This window comes from Tamandua tetradactyla, chromosome 8 (assembly GCF_023851605.1).
Source record: "Tamandua tetradactyla isolate mTamTet1 chromosome 8, mTamTet1.pri, whole genome shotgun sequence".
Lineage (NCBI taxonomy): Eukaryota > Metazoa > Chordata > Mammalia > Pilosa > Myrmecophagidae > Tamandua > Tamandua tetradactyla.
In genome coordinates this window covers 68,866,693-68,888,860 of record NC_135334.1, presented here as the reverse complement: position 1 = coordinate 68,888,860, position 22,168 = coordinate 68,866,693, and the positions used below count along the sequence as shown (strand labels likewise).

The 22,168-nt window shown below is 40.6% G+C and overlaps 2 protein-coding genes across 7 annotated transcripts in view; one reads left to right on the top strand and one right to left on the bottom strand.

Annotated features, from left to right (window-relative positions):
* THAP12 (THAP domain containing 12) overlaps positions 1-9,072 on the bottom strand; it is a 32,844-nt gene extending 23,772 nt beyond the window's left edge. Inside the window, exon 1 of the mRNA XM_077113534.1 lies at positions 8,865-9,072. Coding sequence (XP_076969649.1) covers positions 8,865-8,953 — 89 coding nt within the window. The 5' untranslated portion in view covers positions 8,954-9,072. The remainder of the gene's footprint in view (positions 1-8,864) is intronic.
* Positions 8,793-22,168, top strand: part of GVQW3 (GVQW motif containing 3) — an 82,612-nt gene continuing 69,236 nt past the window's right edge. For 2 of the 6 annotated variants that reach the window (XR_013156729.1, XR_013156730.1), the window contains exons 1-2: positions 9,387-9,499; positions 18,874-19,001. Coding sequence is in view for 2 of the 6 variants with exons in the window: in XM_077113535.1 (XP_076969650.1) it covers positions 9,978-10,607 (630 nt within the window). In the remaining 4 variants the exon portion in view is untranslated. Of the gene's footprint in view, positions 8,900-9,386; positions 9,504-9,615; positions 17,630-18,873; positions 19,002-22,168 lie in introns of those variants that run through there. The other 4 variants (XR_013156732.1, XM_077113535.1, XR_013156731.1 and 1 more) reach the window with 4 other exon arrangements.

Here is a 22,168-nt window from a genome sequence, read left to right as displayed (position 1 = left end):
ATGTAAGACATGGACTGTTGACTTTGGACATTATACACGATGCTCAACGGATGGAGGTGGTTGAAGGATATACTAAGAAGTAGAATGGCAAGCTGTGGTGTATACAGATGATGGAATATCGTGCTGCTACAGAAAGGAATGCAATCATGAGGGATGCAACGTTGTGAATGAACCTGTGGGACATTATGATACAAAATAAACCAGAAACAAAAGAGCAAATACTGTATGGTCTCATTTAGAAAATACTTATAAGAAAACTGGGGCCGAGATTATAGGCTCTTATAGCAGACCACATTTAGTCTGGAGGAGTAATTGTTATTTTTAGATTTTGAGAGGCCATGCTATATATGTATAACATGGTATTTCCCTGGAACTTGGGTTACCTGTATGACTCAGAGTAGGAGTTCTACAGGTCTGAAATTCAGCATTGCCACAAATAACAACTGTTAAAGAAATTGAAAGGTTTCAACTAGAGATAATAATGAAGCCGATCAGGTCTAGACTAAGAGATAAGGAGGTCACTGTCTGCATTTTAGAACTTTACCTACTTTACGAGACCAAAGGAAGAAAGGTTTATTTTGCCCAAAACCTAAATTTTCTGTAGTACATAATCTAACTCAACCTGTGTGAACAGATCATTTAAACAATAAATACATGGAGTCCAGAATGGGAATGAGGACTTGTAATTCTGTTTAGCTTAATGGAAGGTCCTGATACGTCCCGAGTATGTTGAGCAGAAAATTAAAAAGTATTGGCTGCTAAATCATTATATTGATATTTCTTTTAGTCTCCAGTATCTCAGAGCAGCCAGAAGTAAAAACCTAAAATTGTGGAATCATAACCCATACGAAACTCTGAAATTTGTTCTACAACTAATTGTTGCAATGTGCTCTAAAATCTATTGCTTTTTGTATATATGTTATTTTCACAAAAAAGAAAAATAGTTTATTTGTGATGATGAAGCATATATATTCCTTCTAGCCTCCAGTTTCTGGAGTAGCTAGAAGGAAAAAAATCTGAGATGACAGAATGGTAGCCCATGACAAACTCTGGGATCTGTTCTATAGCTACCGGTTGAAGAGTGGTTTTTTCCTTTCTTTGCTTTGTATATATGCTATATTATACAAAAAAAAAAAAAAGTATTGGCAAAGTCCCTTGAGGGATGAGAGAAAAAATGTGGAACTATTAAACTTTACTGCACGGAACCCCCTGATACTGTCTCAAATATTAGGAACTCCCAAGTCAATAGGCTAAGTCCCTGATCTTGAGGACTGTTCTTGTGAAGCTTATTTCTGTAGCGAAGAAGCTAAGCCTACCTATAGGTATGCCTATGAGCTACTTCCAGATGACCTCTTTTGTTGCTCAGATGTGGCCTCTCTCTCTAAACCCAACTCTGCAAGGAAAATTTTTACCTTTCCCCCTACCTGGGACATGACATCCAGGGGTGAAAGTCTCTCTGGCAACATGGGACATGACCCCTGGCCCTGGCATCGTGGATCAACAACGCCTTCCTAACCAAAAGGGGGGAAAAATTGTAATAAATAAGGTATCAATGGCTAAAAGAGTTCAAATAGAGCTGAGAGGCTACTCTGGAGGCTACTCTTATGTAAGCTGCAGCTAAATATTACTATTTATCAGGATTTGCCAAACCCCAACCAAAATCAGTCCTGCCAACCTTAAAGAAAACCTAGGGCTTTATCTGAGATTCTACAAAGGTTCCATGTACTAGGATTACTTTCCAGCAACCTACAACCTCCAGATGGGTTCTTAGGACAGATAAGTCCTGAAACCTGGAGAGGCCAACCCCTCAAGAACGTCAACTAGTTCCATCCTCTTATCACATATTATTGACATGTCTTTCCAACATGAAAAAGTCAGAATGGGCATAGACCAAATACCCCTAAAGACTGGGAGAAAGATCAAAGGAAAAGGTGGAATTATAACTGAGAGCATAGGATTTAACAAATGAGTAAGACCGCTGAATCAATATATTGATATTTCTTTTAGTCTCCAGTGTCTTAGAGCAACTAGAAGGAAACATCTAAAATTATGGAACTGTAACCCATACCAAATTCTGAAATCTGTTCTAGAACTAATTGTTGTGATGTGCCTTAAAATTTATTGCTTCTTTGTATATATGTTATTTTTTCACAATTTAAAAAAATAAAAGATAATACAGGTAGACCATCTTCATGATCTTGGAGTAGACATTTCTTCAAGGGAGCAGTGGAAAACACAAACTGTAGAGGAAGAGATGAACAAAATAGACTACTTTAAAGTTAACAACTTTTCTTCATTAAAAGATGCCATTAAAGAGAGTAAAATGGCAGCCCACAAAATGGAAGAAGTTATTTGCAATACACATATCCAACAATGGACTCATTTTCAAGATATATTTAAAGAACTCCTACAAATAATCAGAAAACACAATATAAACTTGAACAGGCACTTTACATAAAAAGTTACCCAAGTGGCCAACAGATAAATGAAAAAATAATTAACAAACAAAAAATACTTCCATTGGACAACCAAAGCTATAGGCTGAGCCCCCAGTCTTGGGGTTTGTTCACATGAAACTTAACCCCACAAAGGATAGGTCAAGTCTACTTAAAATTTAGGCCTAAGAGTCATCCCCAAGAGAGCCTCTTTCGTTGCTCAGATGTGGCCTCTCTCTCCAGCCAATATGATGAGCAGTCTCACCACCCTCCCCCTCTCTGCGTGGGACATGACTCCCAGGGGTGTGGACCTTCCTGGCAATGTGGGACAGAGATCCTAGAATGAGCTGAGAATTAACATCAAGGGATTGAGAGAACATTCTCGACCAAAAGGGGGGAAGAGTAAAATGAGACAAAGTGTCAATGGCTGAGAGATTCCAAACAGAGTTGAGAGGTTATCCTGGAGGTTATTCTTACGCATTAAGTAGATATCACCTTGGTGTTCAAGATGTAGTGGAGAGGCTGGAGGGAATTGCCTGAAAATGTAGTGCTGTGTTCTAGTAGCTATGTTTCTTGATGATGATTGAACAATGATATAGCTTTCACAATGAGACTCTGTGAATGTGAAAACCTTATGTCTGATGCTCCTTTTAGCTACTATATCAACAGAAGAGTAGAGCATATGGAATAAAAATAAATAATAGGGGGAACAAATGTTAAAATAAATTCAGTTTGAAATAGTGGTAAATGAAAGTGAGTGGTAAGGGGTATGGTACATATAGTTTTTTTTTTTCTCTATTATCATTTTATTTCTTTTTCTGTTGTCTTTTTATTTCTTTTTCTAAATCGATGCAAATGTACTAAGAAATGATGAATATGCAACTATGTGATGATATTAAGAATTACTGATTGTATATGTAGAATGGAATGATACCTAAATGTTTTGTTTGTTAATTTTTTTTAATTAATAAAAAAAAGTTAAAAAAATACTTCCATTATTCGTCAGAAAAATACTAACTAAAACCACAACAAAATAGTACCACAGACCCACAAGAATGACTAAAAGGCAAAGGGGCAATATCAAGAGTAGGTGATAAGGTGAAACAACTCTGTCCATCAACAATAAAAGGATAAATTGTGGTATATTAATTCAGTATAATACTATTTGGCAATGGGAATGAATGAACTACCTATGATCTCACAACCATAATGTTAAGCAAAAGAAGCCAGGAGTGCATTGTTATGATTCTTTTATTTCAAGGTCAAGAATAAGCAAAACTCATCTATGGTGATTGCACACAAAACAGTTAATACAACAGTCCCGAGACTGTCATCCTTTAAAAAGCCTGCTTGCAAAGCTGGTTCTTGCTGGGGGTCTAGAAACTTGGCTGGTAAAAAGTTCCCTACCTGATATAAAATTTCCCCTAACTGTGCTAGCCAGAGGGTGCCTATGTGATTGGCCTCACATTCTCTCCTTAATCAATTCCAAGAAGGTTTCTGCTCTACTCCATCACTGAAACCGCTCTAGAAGATTACTAATAACGTACTTCCTACCAAGTCCAATGGTCACTTTTCTGTCCTCATCTTAATTACCCTTTGCCATTCAACCATTCAGTGACCACTCCTTTCCTATTTTTCTACAATGGCATCTTCCCACTGTAGCATTCTAAAAACGTAGTCTAAGGGACACCAGTAAGGGAACTGTTTCACTAAAATAAAAAAGGCTCCATGATTAAATAAGTTTCGGTAATATTACATATTATATCCCAGTCTTGGGATTTTTGATTCCCTGGTTGGACCGTGGATCTTTCCATGCCTGCTGTGGTCATCTATAAAGCAAAGACCACCTCAAAATTTATTATGAAAGTTAAATGAAGCAATATAAATAAAATACTTAATTCCTTACATATAGTACATGCTATATAAGTATGATTATTATAATTCAGCATTGTTTGGAGGATTAAAATGAGATGATATAAAGATACTTAAGATCATATTTTACAGCACTGATTCTTGAACTGTATAGTCACAGAACCCCTATACACTCTTAACTTATTGAGGACCTCCAAAGAGCTTTTGCTTATGTGGGTTTAGCTACCACTACTTATTATGGTAGGAATTAAAACTGAGGAATTTTAAAAATATTTATTAACTCATTAAAAGCAACAATCCTACTGCATGTTAAAATAAATAACATTTTAATGAAAAATAACTTTTCCAAAACAAACAAAAAATGACATTTTTCCATTTTTGCAAATCTTTTTAATGTCTGCGCTTAAGAAAGACAGGTAGATTCTCACATCTACTTCTGCATTTAATCTATTGCCACATGTTGTTGTTGAGGGGTATATGAAGAAAAGCTGGCCTCACAGTGATACGCAGTTAAAAGGCTATAAAAATATTCTTCCATTTTCCACTTAATTATGGATGTTCCTCTGATATTACACCCAAACTCCACAAGTGGTGCTTTCTTAATGATTAGCTGAAACATGAAATCTGAAAAAGATCAATGAGCCTTTTCATACTATTGTGTTAAAAGAAAACCATTGGTCTATCTTGAACTTTGAATAATGTTTTATCCATGCCTGTCTTCATAAAATCATGTATTAGTCTGGAAAATATTGATTCAGTGAGTTATGTAGACCTTCCAAATGTTGGCACATTTCATTACACAATATTAAAAAAAAAAACCTACATTCATCCATATCACCACTGATCACATTAGAAAAGTCCATACATATTAGAAAGCTGTCAAGCCCATGGTGACGCATATAAGTTTCCTCAAATACTGCAAATTTCACTTACATGCTCAAATGTTGGTTTTTTCCCCCTGAAGGTGCAGGCTTACTTCATTCATTTTCAAGAAAATGTCTACCAAACTTTCAGATCTGAATAACCACACTTAGAAAATTCTAGAAAATACAATACACACGCTCACATCATATAGTATGAAAAAAAAATCATATATTATGCAGCCCCTGAAAAACTCTACTGTACACCCCTGACAGAATGAATGAGAGTGAAAAAGGCAAAAATGTCTTAGTTATTATGAAAATGATTTTGGCTTTGTAGACTCATGAGTCTCTGGAAAACTACCACTGTCTTACAGTTTACAAGGTAAAATACACCAACTCTCAATTAACTTCAATTAAACTACTAAAACAATCTTGGAAGACTTCACGTCCTCATTGGCTGATTGCAACAGATTGCCTGAGAAGGAGGAAAAGGGATTCAATCACCCAATCCACTGTAATTAGAACAATACATTAGCTCCACTTGTCTCTTCACCGGGCTTAGGAATGAGGGTATGGACACCACTGGAAGCTGCCCCAAGTTCCTGCCAAGCCTTGAGCAATCAAGATTTATAGCTTCTTTTGTTTTGTTTTGTTACTTTAATTTTATGTAATCTATGACCTCTTTGCCCACTGCCCCAAACTGAATTATTTTGCTTAAAAAAAAAAAAAAGCAAATTAATGGCACTTTTCTAAACTAATTACATTGTTGAATTTTTAATTATTTTTAAATACCTATGTCTTTAAAAATGTCCATGGAATTTATAAAATGATGAAAGGGAAATGAACTATTTAACAACACTAAATATATTTATCTTCACTAATTAACAATGTTAATTTTTAAGAAAATACAAGTTGGTATTCTTCTATAATAAACCTTTCCTTCAATCTATTTATCAGGGAAAAAAGAAATAAGTATTAACTAATGACTCTAAAAATAGTTATTAATTCAATAAATACCTCGGGAAACTCCTTTGTTACAATTAACTCTGCACAGTGAAAAAGAAACTGTCCAAAATCAACAGAACTTGAAGGAGATCTGGTTTGGATAAAGAGCTAAGAAAAGTTCATAACTTAATCCAGAAATATTCAAAGGATTTTAACATGAAAAAGGGCAAAGACTCGCTCAGCGTGGCCCTGGGGACAAAACTAGGACTTCTAAACATAAATTATAGAAAGGCAGTTTGCCATTCAATTCAAGGAAGAAGTTTTAAGCTGTCTAGAATCCTCAGGTATTCCCTTACAAAGAAAACAGTGAACAATTACTGAAGGTGTCTTAATACAGGCAGATGCCCACTCAACTGGTATGCACAGTGCCTCTAAAGGATCTATGAATGCCTTGATAGTGGAAAACAAAATTGTGCCTGCACAATTATGTCAGATTCTCAAAGATGAGAGTGACCCAAAAAAGTCCCTAGAGGCCATAATTTCCTATACAGTGTAATGAAAAGCGCATTCTCTCTACATACGAACACAAATGATTTATGTCTGTACTGACCAGTGGTGCCCTCTTATTATGCAAATGAAATATACTCTTAATGATGCCAGCAGGCAAAAATTTGGGGAAAAGGAAGATAATTAACGGGGTGAAGATGGGTCAGACTGAGATGTTCTTCCTGCTCTGCTCCCAGAGAACCCAGCAGCTATTACTCACTGTTCATAGCTAGTTCCTCCTCAAGGCTCTGACTTTTCAACACTGGGAATGTCCCTGGGTCCAATCCTCAAACCTACTCTCTGCTTCTCTCTGCTCTTTCCTTATGTAACTTTACTGGGTACTATGGCTTTAAACACCTTCTTAAAAACTGAGACCACCCATATTTACAACAACCTCTGAATTCAGAGTTGTATATCCTGCTGTATTCTCAAAACATTTATTCTTTTTTTTTTTTTTTTTTTTTATTCTTGAATATCTATTAGGCCTCTCAAACTTAACAGGTCCCCAAACAAACTTTTAAAATACCTCCACCAAACCTGTTCCTCCCAGTAATACTTATTTCAGTAAATGCTCAGTTTCAAAATCTGGGAATCATCCTAGATTCTTTCTCTCACAACCTACAGTCAAACTATTAACAAATCCTGTTGGCCTCACCTTCAAAAACAAATCTCAAATGCAACAATTTACCATCTCTAAATTGGATTATTGCAGTAGCCTTTTAATTGGTCTTCCCGCTTCTACCTTTTCTTTCCTATAATCTACAAGCAGCCAGTGATCATGTTAAGTCTTTCTTCTCAGAACCCTTCAATGACTTTCCATTTCACTCACAGTAAATGTCACTGTGCTTTCCAAAACATACAATGTGCTACACAACATACAGACATAACTTTTGCGGTCTCATCTTTTCCCACTTCCTCCCTAACCCAGCTCTAATAGTTGGTAATGCTGACTGTAACTCCACCAAGTATACCCTGTCTTAGAATTCTGCATTTACTGTTTCCCCAGTTTGGAATGCTCTCCCCCAGATATCTCCATGGCTGGTCTCTTCACCCACTTTCAGTCTTTAATCAAATTCACCTTCTTAGTGAGGCCTTCAATGATCACACTATTTAAAGAGCAACTGTCCCTCCCCTGCTACTCCTTACTCTCCTACATTCCTACCCCACCTTTGTTTTATTTTTCTCCACTGTATTTATCACATTATACATTTCACTTGTCCATTCGCCCTCCTCTCCCCACTAGAGTGCACTCTCCATGAGGGCAGATATTCTGTCTGATTTGTTCATCTGTATTTTTCAGTGCTCTGAACAATGTCCAGCACACAGTATTGCTAATATAGTCCTTCAATACATGTTTGGACTAATAAATAAATAGCATGCTATATTACGACCCCGTTTATACATCTGTCCCCTAATGGAGTGTGAGCGTCCTACAGGCAATGGCAGTATCTCAATCAGCTCAAAATTCCCAGTACCTAATATAAGTATTCGGCACCTAGTTTAAATGATCACCATAAAAGGCCTATGGTGCATCCTCAGCCCTTCAAATACAGTCCCTGCGCTACGCTCCCTAAATATGTCAAGACGTGTAGGTTACCTCAAGAAAGAGAGTTCAATACCAATTCCCAGGTCCTCACGCGGGCACCCTCTAATCCCCACAATAACCTTGTGAGATAATGAATAACGATCACAACCAAAACTTGAGCCGTGCTGACGAGCCAGGAGGAAGGAGTAATTCTGACTTGATTTGAGCTCAAGGTAAGTGGCAGGACTCCAAACAGAAACACTATCCGGAAGGTAAAGGCAAAGAGAGGGAAGGGACCCGGTGACCACAACCACAGAGACCAAGACCCTCTTTTGACAGCTGAGAAAACTAAAGCTCAGAGAGAAAAGCTATTTGCCCGAAATCACACAGCAAATTACCCAGGGCGAGAACCCATGTTATCTCGCCTCCGCGAGCTACCCTAGTTGCCCCTTATTTTGGGTGATGCCCTCAGCGCCGAGCCGCCGCCGGCGCACGTGCTCCTAGGCGCCCGGCGCTCGGCTGCGCATTGCTAGCGGTGCGTTCTGCACTTCGATCCACGCCTGGGTGGACGGCGCTGCGCCCCCGAGCCTTGTCCCCCGCAGCCCACCCCAGGCAGGCAGTTGGTAGCGCGCACCGCGGAGAAGGGCCCCGGCTGCCAGTTCCAAGCCCGCTGCTTACCTGGTCGGGTCCCGCGGGAACCTGAAGAAGGCCAGGTCGGACTGTGTGCTCTTCCGCGTGCAGTTGGGGGCAGCGCAGAAGTTCGGCATGGTAGCCCGCCCGCCGGCCGGCCCAGTCCTCCCCTCCCCGCCTCCTCAGGGCAGCCCGCCAGCCCGTCGGGGCCGGGGAGGGGAGCCAGGCCGGCCGGCCGACTCTGCAGGGCCCGCGCGCCGGGGGGAGGGGCGGGCGGGCGAGAAGCCGCGAGGGGCAGGAGGGGCGCCGCGGTCCGAGGCCGGGCTGGGGACGCGGCTCCACAGTGCTGTGAGCGGCCAGGAGGATTTACCGCCGCCGCCGCCGCTGGTGCACCTCCCGCCCGCCCGGGACGCTGCCGCCTCCTTCCCACAATGCACCGTGGCGCCCGGGGGTGCCCTCTCTTCCCTTAGCCTTCTTCCCCCGCCCCCTCCTTTCCGCCTACTTCTTCGCAAGCGGGCACACGCAAAGAAGCGCGCCTGCCTGGGGTGTGGTGAGGCGGAGGCGGGGCCTGGCGCTGGACTGCCGCAGTGCGCCTGCGCAGAGTCTATCCCGCGCTGGGAGAGAATTGCGCATGCGGGTGTGTCTCCCGGGACTTTAGGGCCTGCGAGCCTCTAGCAGATCTGGTAGGTATGTTGTGCGCGCGTTTCTGCAGTTCTGGGGTGAGCTTGAACGTTAGTTACTTCACCGTTGCATCTCTCCTTGCCTTCTTAAGTTGTTACCACTTAGGCTTCTATTGCAGAAATCACCATAGACTCAAAAGGGCCGCGAAACGAGATGACCTTGGTGGCTGGCTTGCAAGCTCCCAGGAGGACTGTCTTCACCGGTTGAACACAGACGTGGGTTGTGGATTTAATTTTCTTTGGCTTCGTAGCTACCCTTTGGCCCCGTTATCTTCTCAGAACTGGCCTCCCCACTCTCAGTTGGAAACTGAGGGTCAAAAACTCAAAAAAGCAATTACTGTGTCATCATAAAGTGATTAGAATAAATTTTCCTAGTGAGCCTTCCAGAGAAGCAAGAATAACCTGTGGCCCTATAGCGATTGGCCAGTCTGTTTTCACTTCACGATCGTGGCCTATTAGCATTCCTGTCTTAAGTGCCAAAATGAGTGACCGCTATTTAGAACAAAGGATTAGTATCAAATTTTGTGTGAAATTGAACAAGTCTGCAAGTGAGACCCACCACCTTTTAAAAGAAGCTTATGGGAATGAAGTTATGTCAAGGGCCAGAGTTTTTGATTGGCACAAAAGGTTTAAAAAAGGGAGGGAAGATGTTCGAGATGATGCCCGAAGTGGTCGTCCAGTCACCCACCGGACAGATGAAAATATCCAGAAGGTCAAGGACTTGGTTTGTTCAAATAGGCAATTAACTGTGAGGATGATGGCTGAAGAGTTAAATTTAGATAAAGAAACTGTTAGACTCATTCTGAAAGAAAACTTGAACATGAGGAAAGTTTCTCCAAATGTTGTATCTGGCATTTTGAAGGATGAGCCTAAAGCTCGAAAGTTTAACTTTGGGTCTGATCTTTCAAAGGAAACTAGGAAAAATAGCTCGCGTGTAAGGAAAAAGATAAGTTCACAAACATGGAGTCATCTCCAGAGCGAAGCTGGTGGGAAAATGCTTCTGCCTGTGTCCCATCCCAGAATCCACTACCCTGCCAGCCAGCTTCTGCAGGCTTCATCTTCAGCAAGTCTTCCTGCCACAGTAGCTCAGGATTGGTTCACACCATGGTGAAAGGAATGCAAGGTTGCTGAACCTGAGCTAGGAAAGTGCCTCACTATTCAGCATCTTCATTTGTTGCTTATCTGTTTTCAGTCTTTTCTACTGTAGGCCCCCTATGTGTCATGACCCTCCTAGTTACTCTTTGCTGGACTATTGCACTGTCTTCCTTGCTGTTCTCCAAAACTCGGAGGAACTCTTGGCTGTTGAGTTCTGGTACTTACATGTTCTTGATTTATTTTGCTTAATAACTTTGAATCTCTTCACTGCCCAGACTTTAGCCTGCTGTGGCTGGCTTATTCCTTTGTTCCCAGCATTCTGCCTCAGGTGATCATTCCAATGAGAGGTGGGAACAGAACCTTTTGGAGTCTATATCTCTGTGCCCAGGGAGGCAAGCTCTTCTGGGAGGACTCTAAAAGAAGGCTTACAGTTCCACCAGGTTCAGTCAGTTCTTGAAATATGGTACAGAAGGCAGTGGTATGCTGACATATCCAGCCATGCTGGGCCTAAGGTCTAGTCCGACTCAAATGACTCAGTGGGAACCCCCCAGAACTGAGGGAATTGGCCTCCTATACTGATACACTCACAGACCTGCCCCTCCCAGAAGAGCTAGGTTTTTCATTTTATTTCTGTGCTTTGGGCCGCCACTCATTTTGCTATCCCCTCTGCCAGAAGAAGAGGAGCTGTCCTAGAAAATGTAAATAAAGGAACCCATGCCCAGACTGTAATGTACAGAGAGGATATCTATACCCTAGACTCTGAATTATAACAGTCTGCAGTCTACCTGCTGATTCCCACACAGCAGTCTGGTTTTAGTGACTAGTGCTGATATTATCAGGTGTGTGTTTGTTTGTTTTTTTAGTATCTTGCAATTTTTAGGATATGCTGGGCACTGATGATTTAAAGTTATGAAACAAGATCATTAAGGCTTTGGTATTATAGGCAAAGAAATTGAGGCTGTGGAGCTGGTAGGGGTTTGGTAGGGGCACTGGGAGGTGGGTGAGCACAGAGAGAGGGGACAGTGTCACAGTCTAGCCCCAGCCCCAGCCCCGGTCATATGGTCAGTCAGACCCCTTTATGGGCGGGCCAGACCCCCACACACTCCTTGTCTCATCTCATAGTCAACTTCTTTGTTGTATTTGAAAAGTTTTCTCCCAAATGAGCAGGTGCCTTTCAGCGCCTCCTTTTAAGGAGGACCGAAAACTGATTGATTGGCCCAGCAGTTCCACACTAAGTTTTACCCCAAATACACTCCTTCTCCTGTGCACTGGGAGACTGCATGTACGTGTTCACAGTAGTGATGTCTGTAAGATTAGGTACAATTATATAGAGAAAGCCCTGGGGACACCTCAGAGCCAAGAAAAAACTGGGGAGGGGGGATCCTACTTTCTCTCTGAGCTCCCTCTTGAGTTTTCTTTCGGTCTCTTTTGAATTTTGAAATACCCGTTAAGGGGATGCATCATTATATTTGGCCCAATACAAAATAAAGCCCTAAATCTGCCCCTATAAAATGGCTAAACACTCATTCAAGTAATAGTCAAGCTAACTTCCTTTATATATCTATAAAAATAATTTGCCATCCCTGGAAGCACAAAGCAGCCTTTGGTTTTACTTCCTTGCTGCAGCAAAACTTTGATTGTCCGAAATAAAATACTGTCATCTGCTAAAAAAAAAGATCACTAAGGGCTGGCTGGTCTTCATGGACGAGGTAGTTCTTGTACTAGATCCATAAGGAAGATTAAGACTCTTCAATTTTGAGGACAACCTGAAAGCTAGGCCTTTTTCTTGCGAGAAAACATTTGGACCAAGCAACTGCTCGTAGGCCTCAAACTACTTAGCAATTTCTAGACATTCTATTCGAGGATCAACAGGTCTTTCTACATCAGGTAGAAAGATGACAGGTAGAAAGAGACCCTGCAATCACTTGCCACCACAGACACTGCATTTCAGTAACAAAATCCCCCCTATTGCACCTTTGTTTCTGAATTCATATTAATCCTTGCTCAGGCCCAGAGGTAACAGTTACAATTTTATACTCCTGGGCTCAGGCCAGTATCCTACAACAGTACCTGTAGGCATGATCTCTCCAAACTAACAGGGGTCCTGAGAGAACATATTTCTGGATGTTATTCTAGTCTTCTGAACAGAGCTGGAATGACCCTGCCAAAGATGCTGGCTCAACACCCATGTTAGAGTATAGGGCAGCATGTTGGGCCAGACAGGGTTTGGATATGGAACAATTGGAAGCAAGTATCAGGAGTGTGAATTCTTATTGTCCCATGTGGTTATAATGAAGAGGGCTTAATACTTTAGATCATGCTGTGAGTAGTAGTTAGGTTGAACTACTTCCTGAGCCCATTGCTCATTTTCAAGACTTATATACAGTGAAATTATAAGAAATTCTGGGATGCCTAAGATTTTTTTTTTTTTTTTTTACATGAGTAGGCACCGGGAATCGAACCTGGGTCCTCGGGCATGGCAGGCAAGCATTCTTACCTGCTGAGCCACTGTGGCCCACCTGATGCCTAAGATTTTTGAGAATTAAAATTACCTCCCTAAAACTTACCCGAGCAAACCATTCACACATGGATGCTCAGGTCATTAAACCCAAAGGTAGAGGATGATCTAGGAGTAGCCCCAAACAAGAGAGTTTTTATATGTAGTACCCCTTATGTGCCCACCCACAAAACCCATTTTATTACTGATGTGAATTTTGCCCTGGCCTGTACCTTGCACAGTCCTTTGAGGTCCAGGTCCTATGGTCTCCTGGTTCCACCCATATATCATGCCCCAGCCTTTTGCCCTGAGCTTTTCAAGGACACAATCAACTTATTCTCAACCAAAAAAACAATTCCTTTTGCTCCTTTCCCTGGTGCTTTTGAGTTTGGACCACACCTCCAACGGCTGCTTTGGCCCCCTTTGGTGATCCTTGAATTGCCCTTTGGGTTGATTTTCCACTCAATCCTCAACTCTTTTCTCCTCTGATGTTTAGATCCTTCTTCCAGCTTCCCACCTGAACCCTATATAGTCTTCTGTAAGGAAATTGTCTGTTTTAGCACCAAGTTGTCTTCCTTTCTCAAAAAGCAGGTTGGGGCAACATGGGGGAATGTGTTCTTGTTTTTTTGTTGTTGTTTGTTTTTTATAAGGGGTATACAGAGGGGAGTCCCCTTCCGTCCCTGGCCCTTACCCATCCATCTGTTCCCCCACCCTGCACCACCCCCCAAAGGCAAAAGGGGGTAATTTGGTTACCTCTGATATTCAAGAGTCATGAAACTTTCTCAGGTATAACATCAAAATCCCATTCTCTCAGCAACTGTTACCTTCCCTGGCCAAAGAACCTCTGCCTAACCATAGAAAATCAAGCATGGCTCTCTGTGAAACTCAGAAGATTGGCCATCTGCAAACCTGGGCCAAATTCGCAAGCTCAGTCAGTCAATGAATCTCTTTGGCCTTCAGGCTAATCCCTCTTCCTCCCTGACCCTGATCTCATTCTGGTTCAGAATGCACATGGAATGTTATATGCCACCACTGAAAATTCAGGAGGAATAGACCTTCCAGAGCAGATCATCCCGTCACTGATTTTATCTAATTCTCCCACCGCCCATCATCCCACTCTACCTTGCTTTACCTTCCCCACTTGCAATAATAAAAACCAGAAGGAATAAAAAGTTAACCAAACCTTTGACCTAGAAAAAAATGTGGGTGGTTCTGCAGTCCTCCAAATTTGAATCCTCTTTGAAATGTTTTGTTTGAAAAGAATATATACCTGGGGCCTGTTCTCCAGAGCCATCCTGTCAGATCCCGAGTCCAGATTTTCCCATGCATAGGCAGTGGAAGTCTGAGTGCTCAGTGACTTGAAGACACCTAGTGAAGTGGGAGGTTGGGGATGGTTTACTACTGGAATACACCGCTCAGCCAGCCTGCTATTTGTAGACACCACTGCCAACAAGTTTTCCTGCCAGGCTCTCATGGGATTGGCCTTCACCACAGTCCCATGAGCTCAATTAAGAAGAGCCATCCTTTGACGCTGAAACTGTTTTTGTACCTTGCGCTCTCCAACTGCTTCTTCAGTTTGATCAGAATCCCAGATTTTACCAGCCTTTTCTATCTTACCCAAGGCAACCCTCATGTATTTCTGTTCTCTAGTTTCTGACTTACCAGATCCTTGCAGGTAACACAAGTTGCATTGCCCTTCTGGTATTAATTCCAGAAGCAAAAAATCTGTAGTGGGAAATTTAGTAGCTCCAAGGATCCACTTGAGTCTAGTGCAAAAGTCAGCAAACTTTATCTGTAAAGTAAATATTTTAGACTTTGTGGGCCTCATGGTCTCTATTGCAGCTACTCAACTGTGCCATTTTAGTGCAAAAGTAGACATAGATAATACAGAAAAATGAACATGACTGTTCATTATGAATACTGAAATTTGAATTTCATTTACTTTCACATTATGAAATATTCTTGGGATTTTTTTTTCAACCATTTGCAAATGTGAAAAACCATTCTTAGTTGTAGGCCATGGGAAAACAGGTGGTGGGCTAGAATTGTGCCATGAGCCCATCCCTAGTCTAGTGTATATAAATTGTGTATATAAAATGACAGGAGATTGATCCTTTTCCATTGATAACATCATTAATGCAAAATTGATCTGCAGTGTGACAACTTACTGTTTAGAAACTGTGGAATCTTGGAGGGAATTATGATGCCAGGGGAGTAGACTATAGCTGAATGATTGACTATTTTACCTTGACCATATTCTGCCTCACAAAATGATGTTTGTGTTCATTTTGACTAAAAATGATGCTGCACAAATTACCCTGTATATTATTCCCTTGTAATATCTTAAAAACAATTTTAGCAATACCTTCCCAGTCCAACCATCACCTTCTCTTCATAACTCCCGTATATCATTTTCCCAGGTTCAATTCAATGAACTTGAACTGGCATCTACCATGTATGAGCGTAGGCCTCATTTCAGCACTGAACACACTCCATCCTGTAATATTTTTAAACTGTTGTATGAATAGTTGTCTGGTATCTAATGGGATTACTGGGCCTTGAGGAAAAAGCCCATCATATGCAGTGATATTTCCCCCAGCCCTAGTTGTGACGGATGATAAATAAACTGAAGGTAGTTCTAAAATGATTTGACCATGGACAACATTTGAATAAGTTTGTTATCACCTATTAAAGTGACTACTTTGAAAGTGACAAAACTCACTGAAGTCTTTTTTTGGCATGCTTATAAAGGAAACAAAATACATGTATATATTCACACCTTGCAGCTGGTGCCAAGGCATATCCTTTCAGATGTATTTATTTATTTTTTCTCCTAAAGAGAGCTTTATTGTGTCACCTTCATTAAAACTGATTTTTCAAATTTGAAATAGAATCTCAGGATTGGACAGAACTTTGCAAGGGTTCTAATCCAGCCACTTATGTTTCCCTTGAATCCAGGAGTGACTCAACCCAACAGCTGCTGAAAGGCAGCATCTGACAGAAGAGTCTATGTTAATACATTCAACAAATTTTTGAGTGACTATGGGTTCTAGACTCTGTCCTGTGTGCTGGGAGACAGCAGTGGACAAAACAGGCACAGTCCTTGGATTTGACAGTCTGAAATCTAATTCTGTTATTCTTCACTCTTGCAAGATTTATGTTCCGTGTGCTCATACTCATTGTTAACTGCATACCTGAAAATAGGATGACTTTTCTCACATGCCTTTGTTCTACAGCCATGATGCGTCTCTAACCACATTAATAATTTGAGGACTGTGTATTCCACTTAAATTTTTCTTATCTTTTGTTAGTTGATAAAAACAGGGGCAATGTTATAAATATAAATTGGCAACAGCTTTCTGAAAAGCCGCTTAGCAGTAGCTGTCAGGATTTTTAAAAATGTTTGTATCCTCTGATCCTCTAATTCCATTTCTGGGAATCTGTCCTAAAGAAATAATCTAAAATGTGGGCAGAATTTATGCTTAAACCTGAAGTCCAAAAGTAGAAAAATGGTTAAATAAATTAGTGTGACTTTATATTAGACTCTTATGCAGTCATTGTAATTCATGTTTATGAAGAGCATTTAATGACATGGCAAAATGCTTATAATATTAAGTGAAAAGAGTGATATACAGAATTGTATATATATATTCAAATGTTTTTAAATGACTAGGAAGGATGTGCTAACTCTGGGTGGTTGAATTGTAGGTGTTTTTACATTTTTCCTGTCTTTCCACTTTTAAAAAGCACTTTTCAAAGTATTACTGCTTTTGTTATCAAAATGAAATCAAAACACCAAAAGTTGGCAGGATAGAGAGTGTGGCCAGACCTGCTACTTTGGTCCTCAACTGGCTGTGTCAGCATGGACGCTATTTGCTATTGTGTTGGTAATGTGAGTGGGACAGAAAGGAAATGGTCTGCCACAGATGAGAAGAAGATGGGAACGGAGTCCCTATGAAAAACCAAAGTGATATGAGAAGACACCACAAGTGGCACATCTGTCATATAGTCCTAGGCAGATAAAAGAACAATTATGAATCAAGTTCAATCTGAAAAATGGAAAAGGATATGAAATACTCCTCCCATTAGCATAAATCCTCTTTAGACTTCACCCTCGCTTTCTCTCATATGAAATGAATTCCCAAGATGGATTTTTATTGCTGATTCTCTGAAGAATCCTTGAGCCTTCCATATAATTTCTTTAGTATAGAAATAGCTTTCAATGTACCAAGCCTATCTCCTTTCATACTGGAAGACTCAAGCAAAACAGTTACACACTTTACATTGAAAATACCTCACACATAAATGTAACTTTCAAAAACTCTAAAATTTGTGAATGTTATTTTGTTGGGGTCCAGAATTATTGTGCTTTTAATTTATATCTGATGAGTAATCATATGGGGCTTTTAAGTGAGAAATGATGTAGATAATGCCTGTCTGTAAAATAAGTTGCCTGTATGTTATTTTGGGAACTGTTTACTTGCTTGTTGCATTAGTAACATGTTTATCATTAAAATGCCAAATATGTCTCTTCAGTGAAATTTCAACTGAGTACACACATTAAATACATGTTTTATGGGCAAATAGAATAGATTTGTCAGGCTGGAGTTTTATTCATGATCTAAGTCTAAGCCCCTTAATCTATAGAAAGAGGGAGAGAAAAAAAAACCTTGGAATTTAATTCTGGCTCCTTAACTACTGTGTGACTTTTGTAGTTCATTTTGCTCCCTGAGCACTTTAGTTTGTTCATCTATAAAAGGAGAATAACAGCACCTATATAATGGGCTTGTTCATTTAGTTCATTCAATAAATATTTATTGAGTGCTCATTATGTATCTGACACTAATCTAGACACAAAAGATATAGCATTGAACGAGACATCTTCCTCCTCATGAACTTACATTTAAGTGTGGGAGACGGACAAGAACTAAGATAAATGAGTAAAAATGTAATAACAGTATCTGGTGTTGAGTAAACAATAGATAATAATTTCTTTTGCTTCTTCAGTCTTCCTAACACTTCTTAAATGACTACAAAATAGTAGTCTGCAAAAAAGCCTAACCCATTGCCGTCTTTATTTTGCCCATTAATGAATGCGCCTAAACCTGTTTTGTTTAAGAAGACAAAATAATTCATACAGTTGTGTTTTCTACTTTCTTAGTGGCAGTTTAACCTGGGTGGTGCTAAACATCATTGGTAAATGGCCTTTTCTGAAACTGGTTGGCAGGGGCCCTTGCCTGAGGCTAGTTGGTCAGTGTTAGCTCCACAAAGATAAATGCATGATGTTATTGCTATTTAAGTGAAACAGTGTAGGAGATTTTAATTGCTGTTTCTTTTAAAGAAAAGATGTGTGCCCTATCTCCTGTGCCAAGCGTTGGAGAATTTGGAATGTTTGTAGTATTAGAAGGAGCTTGGCTTTTTCATTATTTATGGGAGACCAGGCTATTGACAGAAAGCCAGGAAATGGAAGGTTTAAATCTTGTGGTTTATTTCTATTTTTGTCCCTTGTAGAAAATTTGGAAAGTTTCTAGATGTTTAAAGAAGGAGCCTAAAGTTCACCCTTCAGGTTTAGGTCTTTGACCAGACCCACATCTTTCCCCTTCAAAACTGTCCAGGCAGCAGTTTTTTACTGAATTCTTTATTTGTCCCTGGACCTCTACTAGTCACAAACGGTATAGCCCTTGCATTTAGGCAGTGGCCATCCTTCTGGGATAAGGAAAGGGTCACTGGTGCAGAGACGCACCAAAAATGGGCTGCTGCCTGAGACTGTCAATCTTTCCCACAGGACAGCTCTAAGGAACAACCTTTAGTGAAGAATTTGGGGCAAAAAGTTGGAATCCTTACACTAAGGGTGATTGGAGTTATGTGAGAGTGGCTTATGAAGTAGCAAAAGAAAAGGAACAATAGTAACAGGTAAGCTGCTGGACGTACCATCCCTACCTCCTGTTCATAAAAAGGCCCTGAGTTCTGTTACCCAGGTACAGTGTTACCTCTGAAGAAACTGGATCTTGGCTGTGGGTCAGGACCCACATAACTTGCTTTAAGAACCTAATAAGTGGGTGGGCCACAGTGGCTCCATGACAGAGTTCTTGCCTGCTGTGCCGGAGACCTGGGTTTGTTTCCCGGTGCCTTCCCACAGTAAAAAAAGAACCTAATAAATGAGTCCCACCTTGATCAAGGTGGTGGGGTGAGATACTTCAGGGCTTTGTCCCCCCCCCCCCCCCACAGAAGCTTTGAACAACTAGCAGGAACTGAAGAAATATCTTTATAAAAGTTCCAGAAAAATGGTTAAAAGCTTGCAATAACAGAGTGAATGCTGAATCAAGAAAAAGCTACTTTAAGAAAGCAATAGGAGCTTGACTGGCCCTTCCCATCCCCACACCAGCTGGACGTGGAGCCTTCCTACACGCCGAGTGCAGATACTTGGTCCTGGTTCCAAAGGGAACACAGTAACCCTTGTGCATATAATAGGACATGTATGTCTGGCCCAGCCTGTCTGGTGGTGGCCTGAGGGATTAGTTGTTCCAGAATTCTCCCTGGTGTAAAAGATGTCTCAATGAGCTCTCCTACAGAATGCAATGGGAGAGCGATCAAGTCATGATGCATGGGGCACAGAATAGCTGGCTGTAGGACATATTACTCAGTGCCCGGAACTACGAGGAAGCTGTTAACTAGGGAAATAAGTTGTTTGTAGGAAATGTACATGAAGGTATTATGTGTTCAAGGAGTATGATGTGTGAACCTCCTCTCAAATGTTCATAAAATAGGTAGGTAAGTAGACTTAAGATTGATAGACAGAATGATAGGGCAAAGGTGGTAAAATGTTAAAATTGGTGGATCTGGGACTCTGGAGAGATGTGAGTATGTTGGAGTTCTCCATATGAGGTTTGTATGATTTTTGCAACTATCCTGTAAGTTTGAAGTTATTTCAAAATAAAAAAAGTGTTTTTTTTAAATAAAAAAAAAACCTAATAAGAGAAAATTCAGAATTGCAACCCAGGTTAGATAATGGAATTGGCTCAGGGGGGTTGAGTAACTTCTCTTGAATCGCACATCTAGTGGGTGACAGAGCCAAGAGAATAATGAGGGACCTTGGATCTCACTCAGTCCAGTGAGTTTTTTCCATTACCCCATTGTAGGAATTTACTTTACTTAAATGTTCATCCTTAAGCTGTCTTTAAAATAGTGATCACACTTTGCATTTAACAAATATGATTATCAACAGTTGATGCACATGCACTTTTTAAGGAACATATTTATGATATCGAAGTTGGGGCAGAGGTCCAAATTTCTCTTGGTGTCCCGGTTCCCTGGTCCTTGTGTGTTCATAAGAAAATATTGGTATTCCGTCATTCGTTTTTTCCAGATGCCCTTTCCATGTTATGTTTTATGTTTTGTGTTTTTAATATTTTTCAAATACAGTTTTCTACAATATGGACACATAAATCCTAATAAACCTCTCAACTATCTCCTCTCTGCTGCCTCAGAATTCTGGGTATATTTATATTTATGACACAGTGTCTGAAATCATGAATACCATCACATAATTAGAGCTTATATTCCTAAGTCTTGGTCTTGTGTTCCTACATGTTCTGAGAATTTTTTTAAACTTCACTTGTAAAAAGTACTATACTGTGCCATGACATTTCCATAGTAACATGTATTTTAAACAGGAAAACAGAGGAAGCCAAGGAAAGGGGAAGTAAGTTTTAAATGCAAGTAAAAATCATTAAAAATAGTAGAAAATCCTAAGATAGGAGGGGGAGGATACTGTAAATTTTTTTATGGTTTGATATCCTTGGAAGAAAGAAGGTCCTGCTGGTCCACCTTGGGGCCTGGCAGTATCCATCACCCACCAGGTGGCCCAACCTTGGAGGCAGACTTTCTTTGACCCTCTATCCAGGCATGTCTGTTATTTTCTTAACATTTCTTAGTGTCACCTAGTACAGCCAGATGGGGAGTCACCCACTTCTTGTTTACTGTCCTGAAGTCCATCCTCTGCACTGTAACTTGTGCTATTTGGTTGCTGAAAGCCTGAGGCTTTTTGACGCCAGCAGAAATTGCTCCTGCCATACCCTCTGTCTGGAATCCCTCCCTGCTGCCATCTACCTAGCAGATGACTACTCAGTACTCAAACCTCAGCCTTACATGACTGCTGTTCCACCCCAGCCACCCCCTGTGTACAACACATTCTTAAATCAAAGAACCTATAATAATAGGACTACTGTGGCTCAAGATTAGCCCTGCTCCATGGAAAGTTACAGAAGGGACAGGAGGGTGACCGAGGCGGCAGTTCAGGAGTGCGGCTGACCTGGGAGAGCCTTCTGCACCACATTGCGACAGCCCTAGTTGCAGAGGCCCGAGGAACTGAGAGGCAGAGGACTGGAGCCTGGCACAGAGCTTTGGAGCCGACTGCGGGCTGACACAAATCACCATCCTAAGTGCTCCACCTCGTGCCCTGCTCCTGCAAGCACAAGGCCTTAGACTACTGAAACAAATCAATTCCCAAAGTAAATCAATTAAGATATTTACATGCTACAAAGACAGCAGAAGATCATTAAGTATATCACAATGCAGACAGATATAGCCCTGCCTAATGACCAAATTAAAACATCAGAGGAGACACAGACATTGAAACAACTAATCAAAGATGTTCATACAACTCTATTTAATAAAATATGTGGGATAGCAAATGACATAAAGGAGATCAAGAAGACAGTAGAAGAGAATATTTGAAAGAATAAATAGAAAAATAGCAGAAATCACAGAGATTGAAAACTCTGTTGACCAAATAAAAAAGATACTAGAGGCACATAACACCAGATTTGAAGAGACAGAAGAAAGAATAAGTGACAGAACAGGATAATTGACTTCAAAGACTCAAAACAGCAAATGGCAAAAAAGATGGAAAAAATTGAATGGGAATTCAGGGAAATGATAGGCAAAATGAAGCGCTCAAATATATGAATCATTGGGGTCCCAGAATGAGAAGAGAGGAGTAAAGAACTAGGAAGAGAAGTTGAGGATATAATGGTAGAAAACTTCCCAACCCTTATACGAGACATAAATATACGAGTCAA